Source organism: Acyrthosiphon pisum, chromosome X, assembly GCF_005508785.2.
Source record: "Acyrthosiphon pisum isolate AL4f chromosome X, pea_aphid_22Mar2018_4r6ur, whole genome shotgun sequence".
Lineage (NCBI taxonomy): Eukaryota > Metazoa > Arthropoda > Insecta > Hemiptera > Aphididae > Acyrthosiphon > Acyrthosiphon pisum.
In genome coordinates this window covers 4015480-4026005 of record NC_042493.1, presented here as the reverse complement: position 1 = coordinate 4026005, position 10526 = coordinate 4015480, and the positions used below count along the sequence as shown (strand labels likewise).

Here is a 10526-nt window from a genome sequence, read left to right as displayed (position 1 = left end):
CAATATTTTAGAATTTAAACCCAAAATACATATCTGCGGAACTCGTACGTAATCTGCAAGTGTTTTCTTGAAAGTCGTTAAATATTTTATTATGTGACCCGGTGACCGAATTTTGGTAGACAACTACCTGTTCCCCCTATGGCGTTTAAACTTTTCCATGTACCTGGTTAAACTTGCATGGCAAATATTAAATTTTGTAGCTGCAGATTGTTCCGACATAAGATTATCCAAACATAGTAGTGCTGCTTTTTGCATAGTTCTCTCCGATGTGGTACCTCTATTTGTGGATTTCACTCGATTGCGAGGCATCTTTGCAACTATATTAAGAGAGCAAATTATAATAAATGTAAATTAATATATCAACAAATTATAATATTACACCATATTATGTAATATTGTAATGGGTATGATCTATAACGATATTGATCCCATACATTTTTATTCTGAAAATGATAAAATGACTTACTTGATAAATTATTTTAAGTTGATGAATAATATTTTCATAAAATAAGCTAATATAATATAAAAATAGTAAAAAAATAATTAGAAAAATGTTCATCCGTCAGGCGTAAATATCAATTTATATTGTTATATTGTACTTGTCTATGATTTTTTCATAATCTAATACAGAACAGCTGTCTACAAGCCACCCGTGGAACGGAAAACGCCGGCTATAGTGAAACCATGGCGTAAAAAATTTAACACCGCTCCGTTTCTACAGTCCGCTCGGCCCGTTTCCGTGGATTCCTTAGCGCGTCCAATCGCGTACCTTTGCCGCGGCGGCGGTCAGTCGGTTTTCAAATGTTTCGAAAATAAAACTTTTTCGAAAAACGTTACACTTTTTACGCCGTTTTTGGCCAGCGTCGGTCGCCGGGTCCGTAGCGAATTTTTAAATTCTCCGTATCCATACAGAAAAATAACTTAATTTTAATTTTTTGTAACACTTGTATTCAGAAAAGTAAAAAGCTCTAATATATTTTTCATATTGATTCTAGTCTCAACTAATAGCTAGCATTTAAAAATGATTATAATCGATCATCATTACTACTTCTACTTTCCTTAATATATTAAACAAATTATACACAAAAAACTGTCTACATTTAAATAGATAGATTCCGTTGTTTAAAATTTAAATTAATTTAATTTTGATTAAAACAAATTGTTGTTAATAGTATCACATTAATTATACTAAAACCTTTATTTATGTATATTATACTAGCATTTAAAAATCATAAACAATACTACCAATCATACTAACCAATCATTTTGATTGATTGATTTATTTATTTTTTATTTTTGGATCTCTTTTTTAATTCATGAAATACACTGATTCTGGAAAACAAAATATGCTAAAATTATTTGTTATTCAGGAAAAAATTACTTAAGTCTGATTTTGCATGACTTCCTCGAGTATAAGTATAAATCCTCTGATATTTTCTGGTTTTCGGTCTTTTTTGGTAGATTTTAGACTGTAACAACACCTGCTGTAATATCCTGGTCATGCACATGATTGCGAAAGTCTCATACACATATTTTATCATATTTTAAGAATTAATAAAATAGTTATATTTATTCACGATAAACAAGTAATAATATAAATAATAATATACATAATAAATAGGTAATAAATAATAATGTTCTAATATTGTTTTGTATGTTTTAGAACGATGATTACAATGCTTTTGATCAAACATTACATAAGGCTCTGAAAATGGCTAATGATTTAAAGAATGTTGAGGGTATTACACATGTATATGTCATATGATGTGTTAGCAAATGGAGCATTTGTGAACAAGGAATATGAAAATGCGAAAGACATATTTACCAAAGTCATTGAACAGTTAATTGAACAAGGAGGCCCTAAAAATTATCTTAACATTTTACACATAGGTCTTAAAATTTCTAAAATTTACGAAGTTCAAAAAGATTACAAGTAATTATTATATTACCTATATATTAATTTTTTCCGCTAAATATTTCAAATAAAAGTACAATTAGTATCAATTTTTTTCTTTGGGGAAATAGGGAAAAAAAATTATAAATAGTGAGTAGCTTAAATATTAATTAATTTAATGGTCTATTAAAATTTAATGGACCAATCATGTTTAAATTAATGTGTAAGAATACTGCTCATAACTCGCTTAAAAACTGAATTATCCTAAAAAAATAGACTGACAACCAAACACATATAATATCTGTACCATTAAATTAATGAATTCCTTCAAACAATAAATTATTATTATATTACAAGTGTTATTAATATGAGACAAACCATTATGATTATCATTTTAGTTTTAAATAATATTAGCTTGTTTAGATATTATGTCAATGTTATTTTATTAATTATTACTCTGCCATTATTTTTGATTTGTTTTGCTTATCAAGTATTAGTACCTATGTTAGACGTTAGTAGGTAATTAGTATAATATTATACATTGTGTTTTGAACACAATATAAATTTGTAGCTTTTAATTTATGATATAGCATATTACACATACATATTTGGCTATTTATATTATATTTTAGACCTATATTAGCTACCTAAGTTGTTTTTAATAGGTTTTGATTTAAATTATCCTGAATGTTGGTAAAAACAATTTTGATATTTACAAAATTGTATGTTTTTTCTCTTGTTGTTTAATTAATGCTAAGTTAGAGACAAATTTGCTTAATGTCATACAGGCTATTTAATATAGGTAATTCTAATAAAGAATGTAATATTTAATCGCTTTATTTGTTTTGAAAATATATAACTTAGAATTCTAGAAACTATTATGAATATTTTATGTTCCTATAATCCTATTTATTCAAAATGTTTAACTCATGTTAATAGTAACTTTTGTTACGGTATAAATACATTTTATGAATTATTATTTATTATTAAATTTTATTTCAGTAATAAAAATTATAATGACAATTCATAACTTTAGGTACCTATATAAGTTTATGTTCTGTATAAAGTTAGAAACAAAATAGAAAACTATCTTCATCAATGTATTCATTATAAACATGTATTTACTGTACAAGTCCAATGGACTGTATACATTTTAATACATTAATATGATCTAACATAATTGCTTTATAATTTCAATTTTATTTTAATATTATACTAATGGTCGTTACACAAAAAGGATATAATATCTATTTAGGTCACAGAATGCACAAACTAGATTCACTTTCCCATCGAATAAGATACTGTTGAAGGAAATCGAAACAGTGTTATTACCTCAAACGGTGATGGCAGACACACGAAAAAACAAATTAAAAAAAAAAAACACATCATTGTAATATCAATACATTTATTGCTCCGTTCAGAATTTAAAACCTGATAGTCAAATACAATTCAGAATTTGTGAAAAATTAATGAAGGGTACCTATTTACTATAATGTAAGAATCTTAAGTTTGGCTTTTAAGTTCTTAATGAAATATTTGTGAGCCATGTTAATAAATTTATATATTAATGTAACTTGTAGAAAATGAATGGCAAGAATAACGAATAATAAACTTTAAATGTTGTTTCTCTATTTACAGGTACCTAGGTAAGCTACTTATTATAAGTATAAACATAGTGCAAATTTATCATTTTATTACTTATGAATTATAATTTCTAAGATTAAATGGTTATTTGCATAAAAAATCGATTTATATAATGGTTCACTTAAGCTTAATGGACCAATCATGTTTACATCATGTTTAAGGGGCTCATAGCTATCAAGTGAAAATATACAACAATCGATCAATCTAATATTCAGTGCTTGTGTTTACCACCAGAATAACTTACTAATACCACAATCTTCGGTAAATTACTTTTAAAAATTAATGAGGTCACGTGACTCGTTACATTAAACATTTTTAATTGAATTACTTACTTTATCACGTTATGTTACTTTTTCAAAAAGTAGGGCATTACAAATAATGTTACTTTTGCAGTTCACATTTTTGCAATATTGAATATTCACTTGATTTTTTCATGTAGTGATTTTCTTATTTTTAATATTTGAGTCGCTATTCAATTATTGTTTGAAAGTGGTCTTTAGTTTCAAGATTAAAACAAAAATATATTGTTTCAATCAAATTATTTTGGATTTTTTCATATTTATGATGGTCTTGATGTTTGTTTTGTGTAAATTCATAGGAATATAGGATAAGATAAATGAATATCATAATATGCCAACAATTTGTTTTTGTTATAATTATTATAAAAATATTTATTATTTTGATTTCATTATAAGCGAATAGTTTATATTATGTAACGTTTCAAGTTAATAAATGATAATGAATTGTAATATTATAACACTTGGTAAAAATAATGTTACAAGTTCAACAGTCGATTTTGACATAGTATATTTTATGTTCAAATAATTATAAAAATTAATGAGTACAAAGTTTATTTATGAATATCCTTTTTAATCAAAATTATTTAAATAGTAGGTACAGTACATAGTACTAACATTTCCAATGCATTCAATATTTAATAGACTCGTCGAGGAGAGACTACTTCTTTGAGCAAGTACATATATTATTAAATAATAATACAAATTAAAACATAGTTTATCTAAAGGATTAAAAAAGAGAGATAAAAATATGTAATACTTACGCAATAGTAATAATCATTTTTTTTTTTGATATAGTTCAGCTCGTAGTTTCCTAATCAGATTATAAGTTTCTGGAGCCCTGAGTGAATCATCAATAATGAAAGAATTTTCTGGAGTAACAATAGAATCATTTTCAAATTCTTTTCTTAGTTGTTCAGCTTTTAGTTTCCCAATCAGATTATAAGTTTCTGGAGCCGTAACTGAATAAGAAAAGACAGAAGTTTCTTCATTTAAAAAAGAATTAGAAAAGGGAAAGGAAGGAATTGAATTTGCTTCTGTCTCCAAATGAGGCATAATGCCAACATTCATTGGTAATTCAGTAATGCTATTTTTTAGCTCTCTCATTGCATCATTTATTGGTTCTTGATCAACATTATCTTCATACATTTTGCCAATTTCTTCAAATTTTTTCCCTGGATTATTTAGTTCATAATATGACATTTTCTTAATCTCATTATAATCATTTTGAATAAGATCGTTGTCTAGATCATAAGAGAGAATGGAAAGAGTTGAACTTTCTTCTGTCTCCAAATGAGGCATAATGCCAACATTCGCTGGTAATTCAGTAATGGTATTTTTTAGATCTCCTCTCATTACATCATTTATTGGTTCTTTATCGACATTATCTATTAACATATTGTCAATATCTTCAAAAACTGCTGGCGTAAATGTATCCTTAGTAAATGCATCTCGATTTAAAGGCCAAATCCCAGTTATAGCGAATCCGTTAATAATATTTTGAGGTGTAGCAGCACTAACTAATGCACTTGTACTAGATGACACTAAAGGCACATCATATGTTCTTAATTTTATCCCTTGATTATTTTCAATCCAGGCCGATATATTTTGGTTCAAAAATGTATTAAATGGTCTATACACGGATCTTTTCAATGGCTGGAGTTTACGAAAACCGTGAGGTGGAAATGATAATAATAAAATGCCAGCTTTCTTGCAAAAATCAATCACTGGCAAACATATGTGGGTTTTATGGTTGTCAAGTAGAATAAGAACTTTTTTATCAACTGAAGGTCTGACATATTTGGCAAATTTCTTCATAATTTTTAAGAACTCAACGCCTTGCATAAACTTTGAATTATTGGCAGCCTTAGAAAATATATGCATGGGAGGAATAAGGTTGCCCGCAGCATTTATAGCTAAGTACATGTTAACTGTACTATCTTTGCCACTAATGATCGCTTTATTATGTTTATAACCTCGAGATGCTACTATTTTTCCTGTTTTTTGGACAAATGTAACCCTTATTTCATCCATGTTGTAAATATCATGTGCTTGAAATTTGTACTTTGATAAAATTGACTCATATCTATCCATAAAATGTTTTAGATTTTCTGGGTTGAAATTAATAGCCCTTGATATACTAGTCGCTTTTGGGAGACTAATGAACAGTGATGGGTTTCTTTTTAAAAAGTCTGTAATCCAATCAGGACCGGCTACCTTCTTTCGTCTCCAACTTTTTGGTACTTTTGAATCAAGTTTAACTGAAAATTCATAAGCTAGTTTACCAATATTTTTAGAATTTAAACCAAAATACATATCTGCGGAAATTCGTACGTAATCTGCAAGTTGTTTTTCTTGAAAGTCGTTAAATATTTTATTATGTGACCGGTGACCGAATTTTGGTAGACAACTACCTGTTCCCCTATGGCGTTTAAACTTTTCCATGTACCTGGTTAAACTTGCATGGCAAATATTAAATTTTGTAGCTGCAGATTGTTCCGACATAAGATTATCCAAACATAGTAGTGCTGCTTTTTGCATAGTTCTCTCCGATGTGGTACCTCTATTTGTGGATTTCACTCGATTGCGAGGCATCTTTGCAACTATATTAAGAGAGCAAATTATAATAAATGTAAATTAATATATCAACAAATTATAATATTACACCATATTATGTAATATTGTAATGGGTATGATCTATAACGATATTGATCCCATACATTTTTATTCTGAAAATGATAAAATGACTTACTTGATAAATTATTTTAAGTTGATGAATAATATTTTCATAAAATAAGCTAATATAATATAAAAATAGTAAAAAAATAATTAGAAAAATGTTCATCCGTCAGGCGTAAATATCAATTTATATTGTTATATTGTACTTGTCTATGGTTTTTTCATAATCTAATACAGAACAGCTGTCTACAAGCCACCCGTGGAACGGAAAACGCCGGCTATAGTGAAACCATGGCGTAAAAAATTTAACACCGCTCCGTTTCTACAGTCCGCTCGGCCCGTTTCCGTGGATTCCTTAGCGCGTCCAATCGCGTACCTTTGCCGCGGCGGCGGTCAGTCGGTTTTCAAATGTTTCGAAAATAAAACTTTTTCGAAAAACGTTACACTTTTTACGCCGTTTTTGGCCAGCGTCGGTCGCCGGGTCCGTAGCGAATTTTTAAATTCTCCGTATCCATACAGAAAAATAACTTAATTTTAATTTTTTGTAACACTTGTATTCAGAAAAGTAAAAAGCTCTAATATATTTTTCATATTGATTCTAGTCTCAACTAATAGCTAGCATTTAAAAATGATTATAATCGATCATCATTACTACTTCTACTTTCCTTAATATATTAAACAAATTATACACAAAAAAATGTCTACATTTAAATAGATAGATTCCGTTGTTTAAAATTTAAATTAATTTAATTTTGATTAAAACAAATTGTTGTTAATAGTATCACATTAATTATACTAAAACCTTTATTTATGTATATTATACTAGCATTTAAAAATCATAAACAATACTACCAATCATACTAACCAATCATTTTGATTGATTGATTTATTTATTTTTTATTTTTGGATCTCTTTTTTAATTCATGAAGTACACTGATTCTGGAAAACAAAATATGCTAAAATTATTTGTTATTCAGGAAAAAATTACTTAAGTCTGATTTTGCATGACTTCCTCGAGTATAAGTATAAATCCTCTGATATTTTCTGGTTTTCCAGGTGTGTCGGTCACCATAAATATATTATGTATTAACAATTTGTCGTTTTTACATTACCTTATTAAACTTTCTAATAGTGTACATTTTATAAAATATGTTTAATTATATATTTTATATGTACTATTATAGATTATTTACTATAATAATTGATTTCAATTTCTAGAAATAATACTTAAACCAACAAAAATTTTAGTCAACATTTCCATGTAATCCGACAAAATCAGCCTCATGACCAAGGCTCAGAATATATATGTAGTTTGCCCGAAACAGATAATCGGTCACAGAATAACTACAAGGGAGACTCAGTATTAACAAATTCCTTTACTATACTTGGCATTTAGCTTATAGTTCAAATAGAAACATTTTCTTAATTTTCCTAAAAAATAACAATGATAATATTAATTGATAGAAATATTATTAATTGTGTTTTAAAAACACAGACGATTAAATAAAATATCAAACAAAATTCCTCATACACCTGTTCATCCTGTGAATATTACAAATGATAAAGGTTAGATTTATATTAGTTATACATGCAGGATTACACACTTTTATATATTATATTACATTTGAGAAATAATATTTACTTAGTGTATAGCTATCAGTAGTGGTTACTCTAAAAGTATATTGTTTTATGTTTAATTTATTGTTGATAAGTAATTGGTTACCTACATATCCAAACAAATATCTATGCATTTTATATACCCAAATTAGTAAGTATAAATACTATTAGTTATAATCAATGGTATTATACATATTAAATACAGTTGTTACAATTATACTTACAGTTACCCTCTACTCTAATACATTACAGTCATTACGTCATATATAGTTTTAAATGTTTGGGAATTAGTTTCATATAGAAATTTCTTTTTTATGATTAACCAAATAATATATTATCTAAATTAGATGTTTAAAAATGTTTTATAGTATGGTTAAAGTATAGATTAAAATCAATTTTGTATTAGGTTTCAATATACAAAATCAATTACAACAAATGAATTTCAAACGACAATACTGTTCAAGGCAGATGGCAACAGAGCAACAGGAAAATGCTCTTATTATTTTTATTGGTAACCGTACCATGACTTTTCATTTAAATATTATTTATTTTCTTGTTTTTAACTATTTGTATTATTTAATCTAGATGACCAGATTTTGGAATATCCAAAGAAGGTGATATCATATTTATTGCCACTGAGGAAATGGAGAAATGAAGGTTGGTGAGGGACAGCAAACATCTTCCACTTAATATTGATGCAGTCAAACCTAGACCAGAAGATTGCTGTGTGAATTGTTTGAGTAATGTTAACAATCATACTTTGTAGAAGAAATGTCGATGTTGAGATTGTTGAGGTGATATTATTCATCAACGTTGTCCAGTATCTTAATTTAAATATAGAAAAATACATGATATAACACTGATAACAAAAAATAAATACATAACACATGAGTTAAGGAGTAGAAAAATAAAGTAAAATTGACAAAATACTTTACTTTAATTAATCTTGAGATATATCAAAAAATCAACATACATAATATGACACAAAATTAGCTATAGATAGGCTCTAGGGAAAAAAGTTCCAGCTGCTAAATTAGTTTTATATTTATGTAATAAAAATTATAATTACAATCTCGTTACCCTTTAAAGACAAAAGTCATCAATTGACTATTTTAACACAAATACGTAAAACGTCTAGTGATGTCTTTACTTTAAGCAAAATATTGATATTTTTCTAAAAACAATTCACTCCGTGCAATCTATACAACATAATATTTTTCATTTGTTAAACTGAAGTATGAAATACAACTTGAAATAATAATCCAGGATAATCGATTTTATAATTAATAAGGTCAAAAATAAACATTATGTCAGAAACTTTCCGCCTAATTTCACATGTGTCAAGGCCAATTGAGAGAAATCAATGAAAACAAATCTCTAGAAATAAGAAGCATCATTTTAAAAGCCAATGATTTAAAAAAATTTAAATTGTACATATTCAATTTTTGAAATTTAAATGCATAATTAGGAGACCAAATTTGTGAACCAAACTCTAAGTATGAACTAATCAAAGAACCCGGGCTGGATTGTTTGACTACAGTCAGTTGTGCTCAATATTTTACCGGCCCAAGAATACCATTGATTATAAATACTATAGATTGCTCACTTGCCAGTTTTTCGGTGTCACGAAATATTTACTCCCTGTAGATGGCGAGGCGATGTGACTATTAGCGATTACAACGTTGCCCAATGTTACTAACCACAATCTCACGCCCATTAACACGGTCGCCTGATTTAGTCAGTTCGGATAACGTAATCGCTAATAGTCACATCGCTTCGCCATCTACCATTAGTAAATATTTTGTGACCCCGAAAAACCGGCCAGTGATCAATCTACAGTATTTATAATCAATGGTAATACCATAGCCAGTGGGTCACTGTGGACACTTTCCTCCTCTCAAAATCATTACGAACAATTAAGATTTAAAATATGTAGTTAAATAACAACATATTGGCTAAACATCAATAAATTTACATATTATAATACACATCATATTTATTTATTTATTTATACATAATAACGGACTTAGAGTCCAAATCTTAAAGTTTAAACAATATACAGCAGTTGATGTAATAATAATGGAAGCTTAAATCAAAATTTTAAACATAACATAAAAAGATAAGGAAAGAAAAAAATAAAAACTATTAGGTACATGGAGAATCTTATAGACTAATACAATAATACAGTGTATAAAATAATTAAAGTTTTAAATATAAAATTGAATTATCATACAAGAGAAAAAAGGAGAAGAGAGAAAAAACAAAATTTTTATATGAGGAAATCTAAAGTTTAACAGAGTTTTCTTGGGATAGTAACATATTTGTGGGGGATAAATGTATATACTTAAGTGAAGAATTTGAAATATAAAATAACTTGATTTCTAACATTATGGGTA

At 27.5% G+C, this 10526-nt stretch overlaps 3 protein-coding genes across 8 annotated transcripts in view; 2 read left to right on the top strand and 1 right to left on the bottom strand.

Annotated features, from left to right (window-relative positions):
* The window catches only part of LOC100571675, a 12871-nt gene extending 2725 nt beyond the window's left edge, over positions 1-10146 (top strand). For 2 of the 5 annotated variants that reach the window (XM_029485873.1, XM_029485872.1), the window contains exons 3-4: positions 8537-8641; positions 8716-10146. In XM_029485873.1, coding sequence (XP_029341733.1) covers positions 8537-8641; position 8716 — 106 coding nt within the window. In that variant the 3' untranslated portion in view covers positions 8717-10146. Of the gene's footprint in view, positions 1-1161; positions 1587-1663; positions 1994-8536; positions 8642-8715 lie in introns of those variants that run through there. The other 3 variants (XM_008184176.3, XM_029485871.1, XM_029485874.1) reach the window with 3 other exon arrangements.
* Positions 1-10526, top strand: part of LOC100159991 (legumain) — a 521349-nt gene that overhangs the window by 378391 nt on the left and 132432 nt on the right. The gene's annotated exons all lie outside the window — the stretch shown is intronic.
* Positions 4229-7020, bottom strand: LOC107883579. The gene is made up of 2 exons (XM_016803813.2): positions 6587-7020; positions 4229-6437 (listed from the first exon to the last, which is right to left on the bottom strand). The coding sequence occupies exon 2, from the start codon at positions 6427-6429 to the stop codon at positions 4612-4614; it is 1818 nt and encodes a 605-aa protein (XP_016659302.1). The 5' UTR covers positions 6430-6437; positions 6587-7020; the 3' UTR covers positions 4229-4611.

Coding starts and splice junctions, on each gene's coding strand:
- LOC107883579 (XM_016803813.2), bottom strand. CDS start 6,429: ATGCCTCGCAATCGAGTGAAATCCACAAATAGAGGTACCACATCGGAG.